General features: G+C 50.4%; 1 protein-coding gene across 1 annotated transcript in view; it reads right to left on the bottom strand.

Annotated features, from left to right (window-relative positions):
• LOC121555650 (insulin-like growth factor 1 receptor) overlaps positions 1-26676 on the bottom strand; it is a 203923-nt gene that overhangs the window by 152690 nt on the left and 24557 nt on the right. The window contains exon 4 of the mRNA XM_041869475.2: positions 832-1129. Within this exon, the coding sequence (XP_041725409.1) occupies positions 832-1129 (298 nt within the window). The remainder of the gene's footprint in view (positions 1-831; positions 1130-26676) is intronic.

Below are 26676 nucleotides of genomic sequence, written 5' to 3'. Positions count from 1 at the left end.
GACCCCAAGCCACTCACCTCTGATTGACTGATTGGCTGACCAAACCTGACCCCAAGCCACTCACCTCTGATTGGCTGACCAAACCTGACCCCAAGCCACTCACCTCTTATTGACTGATTGGCTGACCAAACCTGACCCCAAGCCACTCACTTCTGATTGACTGATTGGCTGACCAAACCTGACCCCAAGCCACTCACCTCTGATTGACTGATTGGCTGACCAAACCTGACCCCAAGCCACTCACCTCTGATTGACTGATTGGCTGACCAAACCTGACCCCAAGCCACTCACCTCTGATTGGCTGACCAAACCTGACCCCAAGCCACTCACCTCTTATTGACTGATTGGCTGACCAAACCTGACCCCAAGCCACTCACCTCTGATTGACTGATTGGCTGACCAAACCTGACCCCAAGCCACTCACCTCTGATTGACTGATTGGCTGACCAAACCTGACCCCAAGCCACTCACCTCTGATTGACTGATTGGCTGACCAAACCTGACCCCAAGCCACTCACCTCTGATTGACTGATTGGCTGACCAAACCTGACCCCAAGCCACTCACCTCTGATTGGCTGACCAAACCTGACCCCAAGCCACTCACCTCTTATTGACTGATTGGCTGACCAAACCTGACCCCAAGCCACTCACCTCTGATTGACTGATTGGCTGACCAAACCTGACCCCAAGCCACTCACCTCTTATTGACTGATTGGCTGACCAAACCTGACCCCAAGCCACTCACCTCTGATTGACTGATTGGCTGACCAAACCTTACCCCAAGCCACTCACCTCTGATTGGCTGACCAAACCTGACCCCAAGCCACTCACCTCTTGCTCTTGTTGCGTGTAAATCCCGAGGGACATTCAGACATGCACTCTCTTCTGTGAATGACGAAGCGGTCGTAGTCGGGCAGGTGGACGCGGGAGCAGAAGTCCAGGGAAACGCAGCGCCAGCCTTCAAACCTATAGGTGTCGGGGGGGCAGTCAGGAACACAGCGCCCCTCGTGGTAGTAGTGGAGACAGGCAGCGCAAGACGTATCAGAGTCAGCTTCATCACAGCTACCCAGACACTGGCCATGACAACACTCACCATCCCACGTACACGCATTACACTTATCAGGACACACTACGGGGAGAGAGAGAGAGCGAGATGGAGCAAGAGAGAGAGATGGAGCAAGAGAGAGAGAGATGGAGCAAGAGCGAGTGAGAGAGAGCGAGAGAGAGAGATGGAGCGAGAGAGAGAGAGCGAGAGAGAGAGATGGAGCAAGAGAGAGAGAGCGAGAGAGAGAGATGGAGCAAGAGAGAGAGAGAGAGAGAGAGAGAGAGAGAGAGAGAGAGAGAGAGAGAGAGCAGAGAGAGAGAGAGAGACAGAGAGAGAGAGCGAGAGAGAGAGATGGAGCAAGAGAGAGAGAGCGAGAGAGAGAGTGGAGCAGAGAGAGAGAGAGAGAGAGAGAGAGAGAGAGAGACAGAGAGAGACAGAGAGAGAGAGAGAGAGAGAGAAGGGAGAGACAAGAGAGAGAGAGAGAGAGAGAGAGAGAGAGAGAGAGAGAGAGAGTCAGTCAATGACTTAATATAGGGTATGCGTACCCATTAAGCCCACCTCAGTCTTTGGATAAAAAAGTAATAATAATTCTGTTGTTGAATGTTTCAACTAATTCATCTGGTTGTTATATCATAACAGTTTTTTATTCTAAGCCAATCAGATGTTTTATTATAAAGTTATTGACAGTTATGTGTTAGTTCCCACTAGTGGAAAATGTCAAAAGATGCAACAAAAAAAAAAACTGGTGTTAAGGCCATCCTCAGATAAACACATTTCACAGATATTTTTAGTACCTTCTCAGATAAGTGATCATATTTTGTAAGAGATTAATGTGCTCATAATAGCATTTGTCATGAGCATGAATGACTATTTCTTGTCAATAGTAAATATGGGTTTCTCATGCTAACAGTCATGCCCGCATGTCACAGTCACAACATAACTTGGTGACCTACAACAAGATAACAGATTTCAGGCATTCACAGCTTACATTTTAAAATGCATTTAGGCTCATTTTACTGTTAAATGAAATTTGCATTGTTATATATAGATGTAAATGTGACATTTATCTCAGGTGGGCTTAAAGGGTACAGTAGCACATAAAGCACTACCTCCACACAGAATGGAAATGACAATTAATAAATATTGTTCAATATGATCAATACTAACTTGGCATAACATTGTTGTCTATAGTGTACAGTGGGGAAAAAAGTATTTAGTCAGCCACCAATTGTGCAAGTTCTCCCACTTAAAAAGATGAGAGAGGCCTGTAATTTTCATCATAGGTACACGTCAACTATGACAGACAAAATGAGAAAAAAAAATCCAGAAAATCACATTGTAGGATTTTTAATGAATTTATTTGCAAATTATGGTGGAAAATAAGTATTTGGTCAATAACAAAAGTTTCTCAATACTTTGTTATATACCCTTTGTTGACAATGACACAGGTCAAACGTTTTCTGTAAGTCTTCACAAGGTTTTCACACACTGTTGCTGGTATTTTGGCCCATTCCTCCATGCAGATCTCCTCTAGAGCAGTGATGTTTTGGGGCTGTCGCTGGGCAACACGGACTTTCAACTCCCTCCAAAGATTTTCTATGGGGTTGAGATCTGGAGACTGGCTAGGCCACTCCAGGACCTTGAAATGCTTCTTACGAAGCCACTCCTTCGTTGCCCGGGCAGTGTGTTTGGGATCATTGTCATGCTGAAAGACCCAGCCACGTTTCATCTTCAATGCCCTTGCTGATGGAAGGAGGTTTTCACTCAAAATCTCACGATACATGGCCCCATTCATTCTTTCCTTTACACAGATCAGTCGTCCTGGTCCCTTTGCAGAAAAACAGCCCCAAAGCATGATGTTTCCACCCCCATGCTTCACAGTAGGTATGGTGTTCTTTGGAGTAGGTATGGTGTTCTTTGGATGCAACTCAGCATTCTTTGTCCTCCAAACACGACGAGTTGAGTTTTTACCAAAAAGTTCTATTTTGGTTTCATCTGACCATATGACATTCTCCCAATCCTCTTCTGGATCATCCAAATGCACTCTAGCAAACTTCAGACGGGCCTGGACATGTACTGGCTTAAGCAGGGGGACACATCTGGCACTGCAGGATTTGAGTCCCTGGCGGCGTAGTGTGTTACTGATGGTAGGCTTTGTTACTTTGGTCCCAGCTCTATGCAGGTCATTCACTAGGTCCCCCCGTGTGGTTCTGGGATTTTTGCTCACCGTTCTTGTGATCATTTTGACCCCACGGGGTGAGATCTTGCGTGGAGCCCCAGATCGAGGGAGATTATCAGTGGTCTTGTATGTCTTCCATTTCCTAATAATTGCTCCCACAGTTGATTTCTTCAAACCAAGCTGCTTACCTATTGCAGATTCAGGTCTACAATTTTGTTTCTGGTGTCCTTTGACAGCTCTTTGGTCTTGGCCATAGTGGAGTTTGGAGTGTGACTGTTTGAGGTTGTGGACAGGTGTCTTTTATACTGATAACAAGTTCAAACAGGTGCCATTAATACAGGTAACGAGTGGAGGACAGAGGAGCCTCTTAAAGAAGAAGTTACAGGTCTGTGAGAGCCAGAAATCTTGCTTGTTTGTAGGTGACCAAATACTTATTTTCCACCATAATTTGCAAATAAATTCATTAAAAATCCTACAATGTGATTTTCTGGATTTTCTTTTTCTCAATTTGTCTGTCATAGTTGACGTGTACCTATGACGAAAATTACAGGCCTCTCTCATCTTTTTAAGTGGGAGAACTTGCACAATTGGTGGCTGACTAAATACTTTTTTTCCCCACTGTATGGTCCTATTAAGCCCCAGTATGGTCCTATTAGGCCCCAGTATGGTCCTATTAAGCCCCAGTATGGTCCTATTAAGCCCCAGTATGGTCCAACTAAGCCCCAGTATGGTCCTACTAAGCCCCAGTATGGTCCTATTAAGCCCCAGTATGGTCCTACTAAGCCCCAGTATGGTCCTACTAAGCCCCAGTATGGTCCTATTAAGCCCCAGTATGGTCCTATTAAGCCCCAGTATGGTCCTACTAAGCCCCAGTATGGTCCTATTAAGCCCCTGTATGGTCCTACTAAGCCCCAGTATGGTCCTATTAAGCCCCAGTATGGTCCCATTAAGCCCCAGTATGGTCCTACTAAGCCCCAGTATGGTCCTATTAAGCCCCAGTATGGTCCTACTAAGCCCCAGTATGGTCCTATTAAGCCCCAGTATGGTCCTATTAAGCCCCAGTATATTCCTATTAAGCCCCAGTATGGTCCTATTAAGCCCCAGTATGGTCCTACTAAGCCCCAGAATATTCCTATTAAGCCCCAGTATGGTCCTATTAAGCCCCAGTATGGTCCTACTAAGCCCCAGTATGGTCCTATTAAGCCCCAGTATGGTCCTATTAAGCCCCAGTATATTCCTATTAAGCCCCAGTATGGTCCTATTAAGCCCCAGTATGGTCCTACTAAGCCCCAGTATGGTCCTACTAAGCCCCAGTATGGTCCTATTAAGCCCCAGTATGGTCCCATTAAGCCCCAGTATGGTCCCATTAAGCCCCAGTATGGTCCTACTAAGCCCCAGTATGGTCCTATTAAGCCCCAGTATGGTCCTATTAAGCCCCAGTATGGTCCTATTAAGCCCCAGTATGGTCCTATTAAGCCCCAGTATGGTCCTACTAAGCCCCAGTATGGTCCCATTAAGCCCCAGTATGGTCCTATTAAGCCCCAGTATGGTCCTATTAAGCCCCAGTATGGTCCTATTAGGCCCCAGTATGGTCCTATTAAGCCCCAGTATGGTCCTATTAAGCCCCAGTATGGTCCTACTAAGCCCCAGTATGGTCCTATTAAGCCCCAGTATGGTCCTATTAAGCCCCAGTATGGTCCTATTAAGCCCCAGTATGGTCCTACTAAGCCCCAGTATGGTCCTATTAAGCCCCAGTATGGTCCTATTAAGCCCCAGTATGGTCCTATTAAGCCCCAGTATGGTCCTATTAAGCCCCAGTATGGTCCTATTAAGCCCCAGTATGGTCCTACTAAGCCCCAGTATGGTCCTATTAAGCCCCAGTATGGTCCTATTAGGCCCCAGTATGGTCCTATTAGGCCCCAGTATGGTCCTATTAAGCCCCAGTATGGTCCTATTAAGCCCCAGTATGGTCCTATTAGGCCCCAGTATGGTCCTATTAAGCCCCAGTATGGTCCTACTAAGCCCCAGTATGGTCCTATTAAGCCCCAGTATGGTCCTATTAAGCCCCAGTATGGTCCTACTAAGCCCCAGTATGGTCCTATTAAGCCCCAGTATGGTCCTATTAAGCCCCAGTATGGTCCTATTAGGCCCCAGTATGGTCCTATTAGGCCCCAGTATGGTCCTACTAAGCCCCAGTATGGTCCTATTAAGCCCCAGTATGGTCCTATTAAGCCCCAGTATATTCCTATTAAGCCCCAGTATGGTCCTATTAAGCCCCAGTATGGTCCTATTAAGCCCCAGTATGGTCCTATTAGGCCCCAGTATGGTCCTATTAGGCCCCAGTATGGTCCTATTAAGCCCCAGTATATTCCTATTAAGCCCCAGTATGGTCCTATTAAGCCCCAGTATGGTCCTATTAAGCCCCAGTATGGTCCTACTAAGCCCCAGTATGGTCCTACTAAGCCCCAGTATGGTCCTATTAAGCCCCAGTATGGTCCTATTAAGCCCCAGTATGGTCCTATTAAGCCCCAGTATGGTCCTATTAAGCCCCAGTATGGTCCTACTAAGCCCCAGTATGGTCCTATTAAGCCCCAGTATGGTCCTACTAAGCCCCAGTATGGTCCTATTAAGCCCCAGTATGGTCCTATTAAGCCCCAGTATGGTCATATTAAGCCCCAGTATGGTCCTACTAAGCCCCAGTATGGTCCTATTAAGCCCCAGTATGGTCCTATTAAGCCCCAGTATGGTCCTATTAAGCCCCAGTATATTCCTATTAAGCCCCAGTATGGTCCTATTAAGCCCCAGTATGGTCCTATTAGGCCCCAGTATATTCCTATTAAGCCCCAGTATATTCCTATTAAGCCCCAGTATATTCCTATTAAGCCCCAGTATGGTCCCATTAAGCCCCAGTATGGTCCTACTAAGCCCCAGTATGGTCCTATTAAGCCCCAGTATGGTCCTATTAAGCCCCAGTATGGTCCTATTAAGCCCCAGTATGGTCCTACTAAGCCCCTGTATGGTCCTACTAAGCCCCAGTATGGTCCTATTAAGCCCCAGTATGGTCCTATTAAGCCCCAGTATGGTCCTATTAAGCCCCAGTATGGTCCTATTAAGCCCCAGTATGGTCCTACTAAGCCCCAGTATGGTCCTACTAAGCCCCAGTATGGTCCTACTAAGCCCCAGTATGGTCCTACTAAGCCCCAGTATGGTCCTATTAAGCCCCAGTATGGTCCTATTAAGCCCCAGTATGGTCCTACTAAGCCCCAGTATGGTCCTATTAAGCCCCAGTATGGTCCTATTAAGCCCCAGTATGGTCCTATTAAGCCCCAGTATGGTCCTATTAAGCCCCAGTATGGTCCTATTAAGCCCCAGTATGGTCCTATTAGGCCCCAGTATGGTCCTATTAAGCCCCAGTATGGTCCTATTAAGCCCCAGTATGGTCCTATTAAGCCCCAGTATGGTCCTACTAAGCCCCAGTATGGTCCTATTAAGCCCCAGTATATTCCTATTAAGCCCCAGTATGGTCCCATTAAGCCCCAGTATGGTCCTATTAAGCCCCAGTATGGTCCTACTAAGCCCCAGTATGGTCCTATTAAGCCCCAGTATGGTCCTATTAAGCCCCAGTATGGTCCTATTAAGCCCCAGTATGGTCCTATTAGGCCCCAGTATGGTCCTATTAAGCCCCAGTATGGTCCTATTAAGCCCCAGTATGGTCCTATTAAGCCCCAGTATGGTCCTATTAAGCCCCAGTATGGTCCTATTAAGCCCCAGTATGGTCCTATTAAGCCCCAGTATGGTCCTACTAAGCCCCAGTATGGTCCTATTAAGCCCCAGTATGGTCCCATTAAGCCCCAGTATGGTCCTATTAAGCCCCAGTATGGTCCTATTAAGCCCCAGTATGGTCCTATTAAGCCCCAGTATGGTCCCTACTAAGCCCCAGTATGGTCCTATTAAGCCCCAGTATGGTCCTATTAAGCCCCAGTATGGTCCTATTAAGCCCCAGTATGGTCCTACTAAGCCCCAGTATGGTCCTACTAAGCCCCAGTATGGTCCTACTAAGCCCCAGTATGGTCCTATTAAGCCCCAGTATGGTCCTATTAAGCCCCAGTATGGTCCTACTAAGCCCCAGTATGGTCCTATTAAGCCCCAGTATGGTCCTATTAAGCCCCAGTATGGTCCTATTAGGCCCCAGTATGGTCCTATTAAGCCCCAGTATGGTCCTATTAAGCCCCAGTATGGTCCTATTAAGCCCCAGTATGGTCCTATTAAGCCCCAGTATGGTCCTATTAAGCCCCAGTATGGTCCCACTAAGCCCCAGTATGGTCCTACTAAGCCCCAGTATGGTCCTATTAAGCCCTAGTATGGTCCTACTAAGCCCCAGTATGGTCCTATTAGGCCCCAGTATGGTCCTATTAAGCCCCAGTATGGTCCTATTAAGCCCCAGTATGGTCCTATTAAGCCCCAGTATGGTCCTATTAGGCCCCAGTATGGTCCTACTAAGCCCCAGTATGGTCCTATTAAGCCCCAGTATGGTCCTATTAAGCCCCAGTATGGTCCTACTAAGCCCCAGTATGGTCCTATTAAGCCCCAGTATATTCCTATTAAGCCCCAGTATGGTCCCATTAAGCCCCAGTATGGTCCTATTAAGCCCCAGTATGGTCCTACTAAGCCCCAGTATGGTCCTATTAAGCCCCAGTATGGTCCTATTAAGCCCCAGTATGGTCCTATTAAGCCCCAGTATGGTCCTATTAGGCCCCAGTATGGTCCTATTAAGCCCCAGTATGGTCCTATTAAGCCCCAGTATGGTCCTATTAAGCCCCAGTATGGTCCTATTAAGCCCCAGTATGGTCCTATTAAGCCCCAGTATGGTCCTATTAAGCCCCAGTATGGTCCTACTAAGCCCCAGTATGGTCCTATTAAGCCCCAGTATGGTCCCATTAAGCCCCAGTATGGTCCTATTAAGCCCCAGTATGGTCCTATTAAGCCCCAGTATGGTCCTATTAAGCCCCAGTATGGTCCTATTAAGCCCCAGTATGGTCCCACTAAGCCCCAGTATGGTCCTATTAAGCCCCAGTATGGTCCTATTAAGCCCCAGTATGGTCCTATTAAGCCCCAGTATGGTCCTACTAAGCCCCAGTATGGTCCTACTAAGCCCCAGTATGGTCCTACTAAGCCCCAGTATGGTCCTATTAAGCCCCCAGTATGGTCCTATTAAGCCCCAGTATGGTCCTACTAAGCCCCAGTATGGTCCTATTAAGCCCCAGTATGGTCCTATTAAGCCCCAGTATGGTCCTATTAGGCCCCAGTATGGTCCTATTAAGCCCCAGTATGGTCCTATTAAGCCCCAGTATGGTCCTATTAAGCCCCAGTATGGTCCTATTAAGCCCCAGTATGGTCCTATTAAGCCCCCAGTATGGTCCCACTAAGCCCCAGTATGGTCCTACTAAGCCCCAGTATGGTCCTATTAAGCCCTAGTATGGTCCTACTAAGCCCCAGTATGGTCCTATTAGGCCCCAGTATGGTCCTATTAAGCCCCAGTATGGTCCTATTAAGCCCCAGTATGGTCCTATTAAGCCCCAGTATGGTCCTACTAAGCCCCAGTATGGTCCTATTAGGCCCCAGTATGGTCCTATTAAGCCCCAGTATGGTCCTATTAAGCCCCAGTATGGTCCTATTAAGCCCCAGTATGGTCCTCTTATCCAGAACGACTTACAGTTAGTGCATACATTATTATTTTCATACTGGCCCCCCGTGGGAATCGAACCCACAACCCTGGCGTTGCAAACGCCATGCTCTATCAACTGAGCTACCTCCCTGCCTGCCATTCCCTCCCCTACCCTGGACGACGCTGGGCCAATTGTGCGCTGCCCCATTGGTCTCCTGGTTGCGGCCGGCTACAGCAGAGCCTGGATTCGAACCAGGATCTCTAGTGGCACAGCTAGCACTGCAATGCAGTGCCTTAGACCACTGCGCCACTCGGGAGGCCTAGTATCGTGCTAGTCTACTGCTGAGTTACATGGGGGGGTTAGAGTTACATGGGGTGGGGGTTAGAGTTACATGGGGGGATTAGAGTTACATGGGGGGGTTAGAGTTACATGGGGGGGTTAGAGTTACATGGGGGGTAGAGTTACATGGGGGGGGGGTTAGAGTTACATGGGGGGGTTACAGTTACATGGGGGGGTTAGAGTTACATGGGGGGGGTTAGAGTTACATGGGGGGGGTTAGTGTTACATGGGGGGGTTAGAGTTACATGGGGGGGTTAGAGTTACATGGGGTGGTTAGAGTTACATGGGGGGGGTTAGAGTTACATGGGGGGTTAGAGTTACATGGGGTGGTTAGAGTTACATGGGGGGTTAGAGTTACATGGGGGGGGGTTAGAGTTACATGGGGGGTTAGAGTTACATGGGGGGTTAGAGTTACATGGGGGGGTTAGAGTTACATGGGGGGTTAGAGTTACATGGGGGGTTAGAGTTACATGGGGTGGTTAGAGTTACATGGGGGGTTAGAGTTACATGGGGGGTTAGAGTTACATGGGGGGGTTAGAGTTACATGGGGGGGTTAGAGTTACATGGGGGGTTAGAGTTACATGGGGTGGTTAGAGTTACATGGGGGGTTAGAGTTACATGGGGGGTTAGAGTTACATGGGGGGTTAGAGTTACATGGGGGGGTTAGAGTTACATGGGGTGGGGGTTAGAGTTACATGGGGTGGGGGTTAGAGTTACATGGGGGGTTACAGTTACATGGGGGGTTAGAGTTACATGGGGGTTAGAGTTACATGGGGGGTTAGAGTTACATGGGGTGGTTAGAGTCTACTGCTGAGGGGAGGGGGTCATGGGGTGCTAGTCTACTGCTGAGGGGAGGGGGGGTCATGGGGTGCTAGTCTACTGCTGAGGGGAGGGGGGGTCATGGGGTGCTAGTCTACTGCTGAGGGGAGGGGAGGGGGGGGTCATGGGGTGCTAGTCTACTGCTGAGGGGAGGGGGTTATAGGAGGGTTTAGTGCTCTGAGGGAGACGGCAGGGTATTTCCGTTTTGAGACGGCAGGGTATTTCCGTTTTGAGACGGCAGGGTATTTCCGTTTTTGAGACGGCAGGGTATTTCCGTTTTGAGACGGCAGGGTATTTCCGTTTGAGACGGCAGGGTATTTCCGTTTTGAGACGGCAGGGTATTTCCGTTTGAGACGGCAGGGTATTTCCGTTTTGAGACGGCAGGGTATTTCCGTTTTGAGACGGCTGGGTATTTCCGTTTGAGACGGCAGGGTATTTCCGTTTTGAGACGGCAGGGTATTTCCGTTTTGAGACGGCAGGGTATTTCCGATTGAGACGGCAGGGTATTTCCGTTTTGAGTCGGCAGGGTATTTCCGTTTTGAGACGGCAGGGTATTTCCGTTTTGAGACGGCAGGGTATTTCCGTTTTGAGACGGCAGGGTATTTCCGTTTGAGACGGCAGGGTATTTCCGTTTGAGACGGCAGGGTATTTCCGTTTGAGACGGCAGGGTATTTCCGTTTTGAGACGGCAGGGTATTTCCGTTTGAGACGGCAGGTATTTCCGTTTGAGACGGCAGGGTATTTCCGTTTGAGACGGCAGGGTATTTCCGTTTGAGACGGCAGGGTATTTCCGTTTTGAGACGGCAGGGTATTTCCGTTTGAGACGGCAGGTATTTCCGTTTTGAGACGGCAGGGTATTTCCGTTTGAGACGGCAGGGTATTTCCGTTTTGAGACGGCAGGGTATTTCCGTTTTGAGACGGCAGGGTATTTCCGTTTGAGACGGCAGGGTATTTCCGTTTGAGACGGCAGGGTATTTCCGTTTGAGACGGCAGGGTATTTCCGTTTGAGACGGCAGGGTATTTCCGTTTGAGACGGCAGGGTATTTCCGTTTTGAGACGGCAGGGTATTTCCGTTTGAGACGGCAGGGTATTTCCGTTTGAGACGGCAGGGGTATTTCCGTTTGAGACGGCAGGGGTATTTCCGTTTGAGACGGCAGGGTATTTCCGTTTGAGACGGCAGGGTATTTCCGTTTGAGACGGCAGGGTATTTCCGTTTGAGACGGCAGGGTATTTCCGTTTGAGACGGCAGGGTATTTCCGTTTTGAGTCAGGAACCAAACCTCCTCAGTAGTGACCGGTGAATGCGTTGTCTGCAGCATTCGGTCACATGACAGTTCGATCAGCTGTTTGATTTCACTTACAGGCATGTCAACGGAGCCAGGATCACAGTGAAATGGATTGGGAAGTAGGTCCCATGGTGCTCTTCCAAGCGTTGGAGGTGAGCAGTCATCACTCGTGCTGTTTTCTGTTAGAAACATGCACAGCCAAGGGAAGGGGGCATGGTTCTCTTTTGAAAGACTCTGCAATAACAATTATTTCCTCTGAATCCACTGATCAGGTCACTCATCTGTAGAATGTTTTTGTATTTCCCCTGCATGCTTGCGTTCAGTTCGTTCTGGTTCCCAAATATGTCTGTTACATTTGCAAGGAGACATTTTTTAATTACACAGAAAACTCAACCAAGTCTGTTTTTTACATCCATTGTGAATGACAACAGTTCCTCTCTCAATGCGAAAAATCTTTCCAACACTCCCCCTCAATAACCACCAAGCCTCGGTGTGAAACAGGACATTGTCATGCTCTGATCCCATATCTCCACATAGTTTTGCGAACAGGTGTGCGCGCAGTGGATATGGCTTGATGTAGTTTACAATCGAAGTTACCTGCTGTAGTATATCTCAGAGTTCTGTGCTCCGCTCTTTTGCCGCTTGTTGCTCTCAGTGTATCATACAAGGCGTCCATATGGCAGAGGGAGACGTATTCATAGCTAGAGTGCAGAGGCCTGCCCGCCGTCCGAGGGAGACGTATTCATAGCTAGAGTGCAGAGGCCTGCCCGCCGTCCGAGGGAGACGTATTCATAGCTAGAGTGCAGAGGCCTGCCCGCCGTCCGAGGGAGACGTATTCATAGCTAGAGTGCAGAGGCCTGCCCGCCGTCCGAGGGAGACGTATTCATATCTAGAGTGCAGAGGCCTGCCCGCCTTCCGAGGGAGACGTATTCATAGCTAGAGTGCAGAGGCCAGCCCGCCGTCCGAGGGAGACGTATTCATAGCTAGAGTGCAGAGGCCTGCCCGCCGTCCGAGGGAGACGTATTCATAGCTAGAGTGCAGAGGCCTGCCCGCCGTCCGAGGGAGACGTATTCATAGCTAGAGTGCAGAGGCCTACCCGCCGTCCCATGATAGATGGAGCCCCATCTGTGCAAAAGCTCACCATTCGATGCCATATGGAATCAGTTTTTCGTAAATATAGCCACGCAGCACATTGAACATCCCCTATGCTGTTTCATGCTCGGGAATCGTGAGACAGAACAATATGTCCTCTTGAATAGCATCCTGACATGTACAGCGACCAAAAGTCAATGCATCTCGGCCATCACCGCTAACATCCATTTGGTTCAGTCAGAGTTTCCTCTTCATTTCTAACAATTGCATAATTTATTTGTTTAACAGTGTTATCTGACAAAGGTATTGATGTGAGTTTCTGTACCTCTGCCTCCCCACACATTGTTTTCACTATATCAATTGCGGCCGGTAATCTCAAAGTCTCTGCAATAGTGTGTGGTTTCATAGCGTAGCGGACCGAGCCATTCACCCTGGGAATGATTCAAGGGGGCCTTTTCCCATGATCTAAGGGCGCTCTCTTAGATCATGGGATCTAAGAATAAGAATATAAATACATCAAATAAAATAAAACAAAGTACATAGAAATATAATATGAATGCAGTACACAGTCTGATTGATATCTCAGGCTGCACAGCGATGCAGAAGGCTGGTCTGAGTACCTTGGAGGCTTCAGATGGAGACTGGGGTCGTTGCACCTACTGAACTAGGTTCAGCATGAATGGATAGCTGCTAAAACTATCACCAGTCCTTTACCCCTCCCCAGACACACTCAACAAGTACCAGTCAAAACCTCCTCATTCCAGGGGTTTTCTTTATTTTTACTATTTTCTACATTATAGAATAATAGTGAAGACATCAAAACTATGAAATAACACATATGGAATCATGTAGTAACCAATAAAGTGTTAAACAAATCAAAATATATTTGATGTTGTTGAGGATTTTGGAAATTCTCCCACGACCCCATTTTCATATCAGGTGACGCCACATGGGGTCGTGACTCCTAGTTTGGGAACTGCTGTGCTAGAGTTTAGACGAAGCTAGGTGTTCCAGTCTAGTTGAAGCCTACACCAGTAACCCTCCCTGCTGTATCAACACCAACACCTCTCCTCAACCCTCCCTGCTGTATCAACACCAACACCTCTCCTCAACCCTCCCTGCTGTATCAACACCAACACCTCTCCTCAACCCTCCCTGCTGTATCAACACCAACACCTCTCCTCAACCCTCCCTGCTGTATCAACACCAACACCTCTCCTCAACCCTCCCTGCTGTATCAACACCAACACCTCTCCTCAACCCTCCCTGCTGTATCAACACCAACACCTCTCCTCAACCCTCCCTGCTGTATCAACACCAACACCTCTCCTCAACCCTCCCTGCTGTATCAACACCAACACCTCTCCTCAACCCTCCCTGCTGTATCAACACCAACACCTCTCCTCAACCCTACCTGCTGTATCAACACCAACACCTCTCCTCAACCCTCCCTGCTGTATCAACACCAACACCTCTCCTCAACCCTCCCTGCTGTATCAACACCAACACCTCTCAATCAGGCTCAACCCTCCCTGCTGTATCAACACCAACACCTCTCAATCAGGCTCAACCCTCCCTGCTGTATCAACACCAACACCTCTCAATCAGGCTCAACCCTCCCTGCTGTATCAACACCAACACCTCTCCTCAACCCTCCCTGCTGTATCAACACCAACACCTCTCCTCAACCCTCCCTGCTGTATCAACACCAACACCTCTCCTCAACCCTCCCTGCTGTATCAACACCAACACCTCTCCTCAACCCTCCCTGCTGTATCAACACCAACACCTCTCCTCAACCCTCCCTGCTGTATCAACACCAACACCTCTCCTCAACCCTCCCTGCTGTATCAACACCAACACCTCTCCTCAACCCTCCCTGCTGTATCAACACCAACACCTCTCCTCAACCCTCCCTGCTGTATCAACACCAACACCTCTCCTCAACCCTCCCTGCTGTATCAACACCAACACCTCTCAATCAGGCTCAACCCTCCCTGCTGTATCAACACCAACACCTCTCCTCAACCCTCCCTGCTGTATCAACACCAACACCTCTCCTCAACCCTCCCTGCTGTATCAACACCAACACCTCTCCTCAACCCTCCCTGCTGTATCAACACCAACACCTCTCCTCAACCCTCCCTGCTGTATCAACACCAACACCTCTCCTCAACCCTCCCTGCTGTATCAACACCAACACCTCTCCTCAACCCTCCCTGCTGTATCAACACCAACACCTCTCAATCAGGCTCAACCCTCCCTGCTGTATCAACACCAACACCTCTCCTCAACCCTCCCTGCTGTATCAACACCAACACCTCTCCTCAACCCTCCCTGCTGTATCAACACCAACACCTCTCCTCAACCCTACCTGCTGTATCAACACCAACACCTCTCCTCAACCCTCCCTGCTGTATCAACACCAACACCTCTCCTCAACCCTCCCTGCTGTATCAACACCAACACCTCTCAATCAGGCTCAACCCTCCCTGCTGTATCAACACCAACACCTCTCCTCAACCCTCCCTGCTGTATCAACACCAACACCTCTCCTCAACCCTCCCTGCTGTATCAACACCAACACCTCTCAATCAGGCTCAACCCTCCCTGCTGTATCAACACCAACACCTCTCAATCAGGCTCAACCCTCCCTGCTGTATCAACACCAACACCTCTCCTCAACCCTCCCTGCTGTATCAACACCAACACCTCTCCTCAACCCTCCCTGCTGTATCAACACCAACACCTCTCCTCAACCCTCCCTGCTGTATCAACACCAACACCTCTCCTCAACCCTCCCTGCTGTATCAACACCAACACCTCTCCTCAACCCTCCCTGCTGTATCAACACCAACACCTCTCCTCAACCCTCCCTGCTGTATCAACACCAACACCTCTCCTCAACCCTCCCTGCTGTATCAACACCAACACCTCTCAATCAGGCTCAACCCTCCCTGCTGTATCAACACCAACACCTCTCCTCAACCCTCCCTGCTGTATCAACACCAACACCTCTCCTCAACACTACCTGCTGTATCAACACCAACACCTCTCCTCAACACTACCTGCTGTATCAACACCAACACCTCTCAATCAGGCTCAACCCTCCCTGCTGTATCAACACCAACACCTCTCAATCAGGCTCAACCCTCCCTGCTGTATCAACACCAACACCTCTCCTCAACCCTCCCTGCTGTATCAACACCAACACCTCTCCTCAACCCTCCCTGCTGTATCAACACCAACACCTCTCCTCAACCCTCCCTGCTGTATCAACACCAACACCTCTCAATCAGGCTCAACCCTCCCTGCTGTATCAACACCAACACCTCTCCTCAACCCTCCCTGCTGTATCAACACCAACACCTCTCCTCAACCCTCCCTGCTGTATCAACACCAACACCTCTCCTCAACCCTCCCTGCTGTATCAACACCAACACCTCTCCTCAACACTACCTGCTGTATCAACACCAACACCTCTCAATCAGGCTCAACCCTACCTGCTGTATCAACACCAACACCTCTCCTCAACCCTCCCTGCTGTATCAACACCAACACCTCTCAATCAGGCTCAACCCTCCCTGCTGTATCAACACCAACACCTCTCAATCAGGCTCAACCCTCCCTGCTGTATCAACACCAACACCTCTCCTCAACCCTCCCTGCTGTATCAACACCAACACCTCTCCTCAACCCTCCCTGCTGTATCAACACCAACACCTCTCCTCAACCCTCCCGGCTGTATCAACACCAACACCTCTCCTCAACCCTCCCTGCTGTATCAACACCAACACCTCTCAATCAGGCTCAACCCTCCCTGCTGTATCAACACCAACACCTCTCCTCAACCCTCCCTGCTGTATCAACACCAACACCTCTCCTCAACCCTCCCTGCTGTATCAACACCAACACCTCTCCTCAACCCTCCCTGCTGTATCAACACCAACACCTCTCAATCAGGCTCAACCCTCCCTGCTGTATCAACACCAACACCTCTCCTCAACCCTCCCTGCTGTATCAACACCAACACCTCTCCTCAACCCTCCCTGCTGTATCAACACCAACACCTCTCCTCAACCCTCCCTGCTGTATCAACACCAACACCTCTCCTCAACCCTCCCTGCTGTATCAACACCAACACCTCTCCTCAACCCTCCCTGCTGTATCAACACCAACACCTCTCCTCAACCCTCCCTGCTGTATCAACACCAACACCTCTCAATCAGGCTCAACCCTCCCTGCTGTATCAACACCAACACCTCTCCTCAACCCTCCCTGCTGTATCAACACCAACACCTCTCCTCAACCCTCCCTGCTGTATCAACACCAACACCTCTCAATCAGGCTCAACCCTCCCTGCTGTATCAACACCAACACCTCTCCTCAACCCTCCCTGCTGTATCAACACCAACACCTCTCAATCAGGCTCAACTCTCCCTGCTGTATCAACACCAACACCTCTCAATCAGGCTCAACCCTCCCTGCTGTATCAACACCAACACCTCTCCTCAACCCTCCCTGCTGTATCAACACCAACACCTCTCAATCAGGCTCAACCCTCCCTGCTGTATCAACACCAACACCTCTCCTCAACCCTACCTGCTGTATCAACACCAACACCTCTCCTCAACCCTCCCTGCTGTATCAACACCAACACCTCTCCTCAACCCTCCCTGCTGTATCAACACCAACACCTCTCAATCAGGCTCAACCCTCCCTGCTGTATCAACACCAACACCTCTCAATCAGGCTCAACCCTACCTGCTGTATCAACACCAACACCTCTCCTCAACCCTCCCTGCTGTATCAACACCAACACCTCTCCTCAACCCTCCCTGCTGTATCAACACCAACACCTCTCCTCAACCCTCCCTGCTGTATCAACACCAACACCTCTCCTCAACCCTCCCTGCTGTATCAACACCAACACCTCTCCTCAACCCTACCTGCTGTATCAACACCAACACCTCTCCTCAACCCTCCCTGCTGTATCAACACCAACACCTCTCCTCAACCCTACCTGCTGTATCAACACCAACACCTCTCAATCAGGCTCAACCCTCCCTGCTGTATCAACACCAACACCTCTCCTCAACCCTCCCTGCTGTATCAACACCAACACCTCTCAATCAGGCTCAACCCTCCCTGCTGTATCAACACCAACACCTCTCAATCAGGCTCAACCCTCCCGGCTGTATCAACACCAACACCTCTCCTCAACCCTCCCTGCTGTATCAACACCAACACCTCTCCTCAACACTACCTGCTGTATCAACACCAACACCTCTCCTCAACCCTCCCTGCTGTATCAACACCAACACCTCTCCTCAACCCTCCCTGCTGTATCAACACCAACACCTCTCCTCAACCCTCCCTGCTGTATCAACACCAACACCTCTCCTCAACTCTCCCTGCTGTATCAACACCAACACCTCTCAATCAGGCTCAACCCTCCCTGCTGTATCAACACCAACACCTCTCAATCAGGCTCAACCCTCCCTGCTGTATCAACACCAACACCTCTCAATCAGGCTCAACCCTCCCTGCTGTATCAACACCAACACCTCTCAATCAGGCTCAACCCTCCCTGCTGTATCAACACCAACACCTCTCCTCAACCCTCCCTGCTGTATCAACACCAACACCTCTCCTCAACCCTCCCTGCTGTATCAACACCAACACCTCTCAATCAGGCTCAACCCTCCCTGCTGTATCAACACCAACACCTCTCCTCAACCCTCCCTGCTGTATCAACACCAACACCTCTCAATCAGGCTCAACCCTCCCTGCTGTATCAACACCAACACCTCTCCTCAACCCTCCCTGCTGTATCAACACCAACACCTCTCCTCAACCCTCCCTGCTGTATCAACACCAACACCTCTCCTCAACCCTCCCTGCTGTATCAACACCAACACCTCTCCTCAACCCTCCCTGCTGTATCAACACCAACACCTCTCAATCAGGCTCAACCCTCCCTGCTGTATCAACACCAACACCTCTCCTCAACCCTCCCTGCTGTATCAACACCAACACCTCTCAATCAGGCTCAACCCTCCCTGCTGTATCAACACCAACACCTCTCAATCAGGCTCAACCCTCCCTGCTGTATCAACACCAACACCTCTCAATCAGGCTCAACCCTCCCTGCTGTATCAACACCAACACCTCTCCTCAACCCTCCCTGCTGTATCAACACCAACACCTCTCAATCAGGCTCAACCCTCCCTGCTGTATCAACACCAACACCTCTCCTCAACCCTCCCTGCTGTATCAACACCAACACCTCTCAATCAGGCTCAACCCTCCCTGCTGTATCAACACCAACACCTCTCAATCAGGCTCAACCCTCCCTGCTGTATCAACACCAACACCTCTCCTCAACACTACCTGCTGTATCAACACCAACACCTCTCAATCAGGCTCAACCCTCCCTGCTGTATCAACACCAACACCTCTCAATCAGGCTCAACCCTCCTTGCTGTATCAACACCAACACCTCTCCTCAACCCTACCTGCTGTATCAACACCAACACCTCTCAATCAGGCTCAACCCTCCCGGCTGTATCAACACCAACACCTCTCAATCAGGCTCAACCCTCCCTGCTGTATCAACACCAACACCTCTCCTCAACCCTCCCTGCTGTATCAACACCAACACCTCTCAATCAGGCTCAACCCTACCTGCTGTATCAACACCAACACCTCTCCTCAACCCTCCCTGCTGTATCAACACCAACACCTCTCCTCAACACTACCTGCTGTATCAACACCAACACCTCTCAATCAGGCTCAACCCTCCCTGCTGTATCAACACCAACACCTCTCAATCAGGCTCAACCCTCCCTGCTGTATCAACACCAACACCTCTCAATCAGGCTCAACCCTCCCTGCTGTATCAACACCAACACCTCTCAATCAGGCTCAACCCTCCCTGCTGTATCAACACCAACACCTCTCCTCAACCCTCCCTGCTGTATCAACACCAACACCTCTCAATCAGGCTCAACCCTCCCTGCTGTATCAACACCAACACCTCTCCTCAACCCTACCTGCTGTATCAACACCAACACCTCTCCTCAACCCTCCCGGCTGTATCAACACCAACACCTCTCCTCAACCCTACCTGCTGTATCAACACCAACACCTCTCAATCAGGCTCAACCCTCCCTGCTGTATCAACACCAACACCTCTCCTCAACACTACCTGCTGTATCAACACCAACACCTCTCAATCAGGCTCAACCCTCCCTGCTGTATCAACACCAACACCTCTCAATCAGGCTCAACCCTCCTTGCTGTATCAACACCAACACCTCTCCTCAACCCTCCCTGCTGTATCAACACCAACACCTCTCAATCAGGCTCAACCCTCCTTGCTGTATCAACACCAACACCTCTCCTCAACCCTCCCTGCTGTATCAACACCAACACCTCTCAATCAGGCTCAACCCTCCTTGCTGTATCAACACCAACACCTCTCCTCAACCCTCCCTGCTGTATCAACACCAACACCTCTCCTCAACCCTCCCTGCTGTATCAACACCAACACCTCTCCTCAACCCTCCCTGCTGTATCAACACAAACACCTCTCCTCAACCCTCCCTGCTGTATCAACACCAACACCTCTCCTCAACCCTCCCTGCTGTATCAACACCAACACCTCTCCTCAACCCTCCCTGCTGTATCAACACCAACACCTCTCAATCAGGCTCAACCCTCCCGGCTGTATCAACACCAACACCTCTCCTCAACCCTCCCTGCTGTATCAACACCAACACCTCTCAATCAGGCTCAACCCTCCCTGCTGTATCAACACCAACACCTCTCCTCAACCCTCCCTGCTGTATCAACACCAACACCTCTCAATCAGGCTCAACCCTCCCTGCTGTATCAACACCAACACCTCTCCTCAACCCTCCCTGCTGTATCAACACCAACACCTCTCCTCAACACTACCTGCTGTATCAACACCAACACCTCTCCTCAACCCTCCCTGCTGTATCAACACCAACACCTCTCAATCAGGCTCAACCCTCCCTGCTGTATCAACACCAACACCTCTCCTCAACCCTCCCTGCTGTATCAACACCAACACCTCTCCTCAACCCTCCCTGCTGTATCAACACCAACACCTCTCCTCAACACTACCTGCTGTATCAACACCAACACCTCTCAATCAGGCTCAACCCTCCCTGCTGTATCAACACCAACACCTCTCAATCAGGCTCAACCCTCCCTGCTGTATCAACACCAACACCTCTCCTCAACCCTCCCTGCTGTATCAACACCAACACCTCTCCTCAACCCTCCCTGCTGTATCAACACCAACACCTCTCAATCAGGCTCAACCCTCCCTGCTGTATCAACACCAACACCTCTCAATCAGGCTCAACCCTCCCTGCTGTATCAACACCAACACCTCTCAATCAGGCTCAACCCTCCCGGCTGTATCAACACCAACACCTCTCCTCAACCCTCCCTGCTGTATCAACACCAACACCTCTCAATCAGGCTCAACCCTCCCTGCTGTATCAACACCAACACCTCTCCTCAACCCTCCCTGCTGTATCAACACCAACACCTCTCAATCAGGCTCAACTCTCCCTGCTGTATCAACACCAACACCTCTCCTCAACCCTCCCTGCTGTATCAACACCAACACCTCTCCTCAACACTACCTGCTGTATCAACACCAACACCTCTCAATCAGGCTCAACCCTCCCTGCTGTATCAACACCAACACCTCTCAATCAGGCTCAACCCTCCCTGCTGTATCAACACCAACACCTCTCCTCAACCCTCCCTGCTGTATCAACACCAACACCTCTCAATCAGGCTCAACCCTCCCTGCTGTATCAACACCAACACCTCTCAATCAGGCTCAACCCTCCCTGCTGTATCAACACCAACACCTCTCCTCAACCCTCCCTGCTGTATCAACACCAACACCTCTCCTCAACCCTCCCTGCTGTATCAACACCAACACCTCTCCTCAACCCTCCCTGCTGTATCAACACCAACACCTCTCAATCAGGCTCAACCCTCCCTGCTGTATCAACACCAACACCTCTCAATCAGGCTCAACCCTCCCGGCTGTATCAACACCAACACCTCTCAATCAGGCTCAACCCTCCTTGCTGTATCAACACCAACACCTCTCAATCAGGCTCAACCCTCCCGGCTGTATCAACACCAACACCTCTCAATCAGGCTCAACCCTCCTTGCTGTATCAACACCAACACCTCTCAATCAGGCTCAACCCTCCCGGCTGTATCAACACCAACACCTCTCAATCAGGCTCAACCCTCCCTGCTGTATCAACACCAACACCTCTCCTCAACCCTCCCGGCTGTATCAACACCAACACCTCTCCTCAACCCTCCCTGCTGTATCAACACCAACACCTCTCCTCAACCCTCCCTGCTGTATCAACACCAACACCTCTCAATCAGGCTCAACCCTCCCTGCTGTATCAACACCAACACCTCTCCTCAACCCTCCCTGCTGTATCAACACCAACACCTCTCAATCAGGCTCAACCCTCCCTGCTGTATCAACACCAACACCTCTCCTCAACACTACCTGCTGTATCAACACCAACACCTCTCAATCAGGCTCAACCCTCCTTGCTGTATCAACACCAACACCTCTCCTCAACCCTACCTGCTGTATCAACACCAACACCTCTCAATCAGGCTCAACCCTCCCGGCTGTATCAACACCAACACCTCTCAATCAGGCTCAACCCTCCCTGCTGTATCAACACCAACACCTCTCCTCAACCCTCCCTGCTGTATCAACACCAACACCTCTCCTCAACCCTCCCTGCTGTATCAACACCAACACCTCTCCTCAAACCTACCTGCTGTATCAACACCAACACCTCTCCTCAACCCTCCCTGCTGTATCAACACCAACACCTCTCAATCAGGCTCAACCCTCCCTGCTGTATCAACACCAACACCTCTCCTCAACCCTCCCTGCTGTATCAACACCAACACCTCTCAATCAGGCTCAACCCTCCCTGCTGTATCAACACCAACACCTCTCCTCAACCCTCCCTGCTGTATCAACACCAACACCTCTCAATCAGGCTCAACCCTCCCTGCTGTATCAACACCAACACCTCTCCTCAACCCTCCCTGCTGTATCAACACCAACACCTCTCCTCAACCCTCCCTGCTGTATCAACACCAACACCTCTCCTCAACACTACCTGCTGTATCAACACCAACACCTCTCCTCAACCCTCCCTGCTGTATCAACACCAACACCTCTCCTCAACCCTCCCTGCTGTATCAACACCAACACCTCTCAATCAGGCTCAACCCTCCCTGCTGTATCAACACCAACACCTCTCCTCAACACTACCTGCTGTATCAACACCAACACCTCTCCTCAACACTACCTGCTGTATCAACACCAACACCTCTCCTCAACCCTCCCTGCTGTATCAACACCAACACCTCTCCTCAACCCTCCCTGCTGTATCAACACCAACACCTCTCAATCAGGCTCAACCCTCCCTGCTGTATCAACACCAACACCTCTCCTCAACCCTCCCTGCTGTATCAACACCAACACCTCTCAATCAGGCTCAACCCTCCCTGCTGTATCAACACCAACACCTCTCAATCAGGCTCAACCCTCCCTGCTGTATCAACACCAACACCTCTCCTCAACCCTCCCTGCTGTATCAACACCAACACCTCTCCTCAACACTACCTGCTGTATCAACACCAACACCTCTCCTCAACCCTCCCTGCTGTATCAACACCAACACCTCTCAATCAGGCTCAACCCTCCCTGCTGTATCAACACCAACACCTCTCCTCAACCCTCCCTGCTGTATCAACACCAACACCTCTCCTCAACCCTCCCTGCTGTATCAACACCAACACCTCTCCTCAACACTACCTGCTGTATCAACACCAACACCTCTCAATCAGGCTCAACCCTCCCTGCTGTATCAACACCAACACCTCTCAATCAGGCTCAACCCTCCCTGCTGTATCAACACCAACACCTCTCCTCAACCCTCCCTGCTGTATCAACACCAACACCTCTCCTCAACCCTCCCTGCTGTATCAACACCAACACCTCTCCTCAACCCTCCCTGCTGTATCAACACCAACACCTCTCCTCAACCCTCCCTGCTGTATCAACACCAACACCTCTCCTCAACCCTCCCTGCTGTATCAACACCAACACCTCTCCTCAACCCTACCTGCTGTATCAACACCAACACCTCTCAATCAGGCTCAACCCTCCCTGCTGTATCAACACCAACACCTCTCAATCAGGCTCAACCCTCCCTGCTGTATCAACACCAACACCTCTCCTCAACACTACCTGCTGTATCAACACCAACACCTCTCAATCAGGCTCAACCCTCCCTGCTGTATCAACACCAACACCTCTCAATCAGGCTCAACCCTCCTTGCTGTATCAACACCAACACCTCTCCTCAACCCTACCTGCTGTATCAACACCAACACCTCTCAATCAGGCTCAACCCTCCCGGCTGTATCAACACCAACACCTCTCCTCAACCCTCCCTGCTGTATCAACACCAACACCTCTCCTCAACCCTCCCTGCTGTATCAACACCAACACCTCTCCTCAACACTACCTGCTGTATCAACACCAACACCTCTCCTCAACCCTCCCTGCTGTATCAACACCAACACCTCTCCTCAACCCTCCCTGCTGTATCAACACCAACACCTCTCCTCAACCCTCCCGGCTGTATCAACACCAACACCTCTCCTCAACCCTCCCTGCTGTATCAACACCAACACCTCTCCTCAACCCTCCCTGCTGTATCAACACCAACACCTCTCAATCAGGCTCAACCCTCCCTGCTGTATCAACACCAACACCTCTCAATCAGGCTCAACCCTCCCTGCTGTATCAACACCAACACCTCTCAATCAGGCTCAACCCTCCCTGCTGTATCAACACCAACACCTCTCCTCAACCCTCCCTGCTGTATCAACACCAACACCTCTCAATCAGGCTCAACCCTCCCTGCTGTATCAACACCAACACCTCTCAATCAGGCTCAACCCTCCCTGCTGTATCAACACCAACACCTCTCCTCAACCCTCCCTGCTGTATCAACACCAACACCTCTCCTCAACCCTCCCTGCTGTATCAACACCAACACCTCTCAATCAGGCTCAACCCTCCCTGCTGTATCAACACCAACACCTCTCCTCAACCCTCCCTGCTGTATCAACACCAACACCTCTCAATCAGGCTCAACCCTCCCTGCTGTATCAACACCAACACCTCTCCTCAACCCTCCCTGCTGTATCAACACCAACACCTCTCAATCAGGCTCAACCCTCCCGGCTGTATCAACACCAACACCTCTCAATCAGGCTCAACCCTCCCTGCTGTATCAACACCAACACCTCTCCTCAACCCTCCCTGCTGTATCAACACCAACACCTCTCCTCAACCCTCCCTGCTGTATCAACACCAACACCTCTCCTCAACACTACCTGCTGTATCAACACCAACACCTCTCCTCAACCCTCCCTGCTGTATCAACACCAACACCTCTCCTCAACCCTCCCTGCTGTATCAACACCAACACCTCACCTCAACCCTCCCTGCTGTATCAACACCAACACCTCTCCTCAACCCTCCCTGCTGTATCAACACCAACACCTCTCAATCAGGCTCAACCCTCCCTGCTGTATCAACACCAACACCTCTCCTCAACCCTCCCTGCTGTATCAACACCAACACCTCTCCTCAACCCTCCCTGCTGTATCAACACCAACACCTCTCCTCAACCCTCCCTGCTGTATCAACACCAACACCTCTCCTCAACCCTCCCTGCTGTATCAACACCAACACCTCTCCTCAACCCTCCCTGCTGTATCAACACCAACACCTCTCCTCAACCCTCCCTGCTGTATCAACACCAACACCTCTCCTCAACCCTCCCTGCTGTATCAACACCAACACCTCTCCTCAACCCTCCCTGCTGTATCAACACCAACACCTCTCAATCAGGCTCAACCCTCCCTGCTGTATCAACACCAACACCTCTCAATCAGGCTCAACCCTCCCGGCTGTATCAACACCAACACCTCTCCTCAACCCTCCCTGCTGTATCAACACCAACACCTCTCAATCAGGCTCAACCCTCCCTGCTGTATCAACACCAACACCTCTCCTCAACCCTCCCTGCTGTATCAACACCAACACCTCTCCTCAACCCTCCCTGCTGTATCAACACCAACACCTCTCAATCAGGCTCAACCCTCCCTGCTGTATCAACACCAACACCTCTCCTCAACCCTCCCTGCTGTATCAACACCAACACCTCTCCTCAACCCTCCCTGCTGTATCAACACCAACACCTCTCCTCAACCCTCCCTGCTGTATCAACACCAACACCTCTCCTCAACACTACCTGCTGTATCAACACCAACACCTCTCCTCAACCCTCCCTGCTGTATCAACACCAACACCTCTCCTCAACCCTCCCTGCTGTATCAACACCAACACCTCTCAATCAGGCTCAACCCTCCCTGCTGTATCAACACCAACACCTCTCATTCAGGCTCAACCCTCCCTGCTGTATCAACACCAACACCTCTCCTCAACCCTCCCTGCTGTATCAACACCAACACCTCTCCTCAACACTACCTGCTGTATCAACACCAACACCTCTCCTCAACCCTCCCTGCTGTATCAACACCAACACCTCTCAATCAGGCTCAACCCTCCCTGCTGTATCAACACCAACACCTCTCCTCAACCCTCCCTGCTGTATCAACACCAACACCTCTCCTCAACCCTCCCTGTGTGAGGAGGTGTTCCCAGTTAGTACTGTCATAGTTAACCCTGAAGAATCCAGACACCTTGGTATTGGCCAACACCCAATCAGATCCCAACGTTTTCATTGGTAGATGAGTGGCTGTATTTGAATGAAGTAGGAAATAAATGATTATCCTTCACATCATAGAGGCAATAGAGTTCTTTATTGCGTCCCAAATGGCAGCCTATTCCCTATATAGTGCACTACTTTAGACCAGAGAATGGTACCCTATTCCCTATATAGTGCACTACTTTAGACCAGAGAATGGCACCCTATTCCCTATATAGTGCACTACTTTAGACCAGAGAATGGCACCCTATTCCCTATATAGTGCACTACTTTAGACCAGAGAATGGTACCCTATTCCCTATATAGTGCACTACTTTAGACCAGAGAATGGTACCC

Source organism: Coregonus clupeaformis, unplaced genomic scaffold (assembly GCF_020615455.1).
Source record: "Coregonus clupeaformis isolate EN_2021a unplaced genomic scaffold, ASM2061545v1 scaf0050, whole genome shotgun sequence".
NCBI lineage: Eukaryota > Metazoa > Chordata > Actinopteri > Salmoniformes > Salmonidae > Coregonus > Coregonus clupeaformis.
Note: the sequence above shows the minus strand (reverse complement) of the source record. Positions and strands in the feature narration are given on the sequence as shown.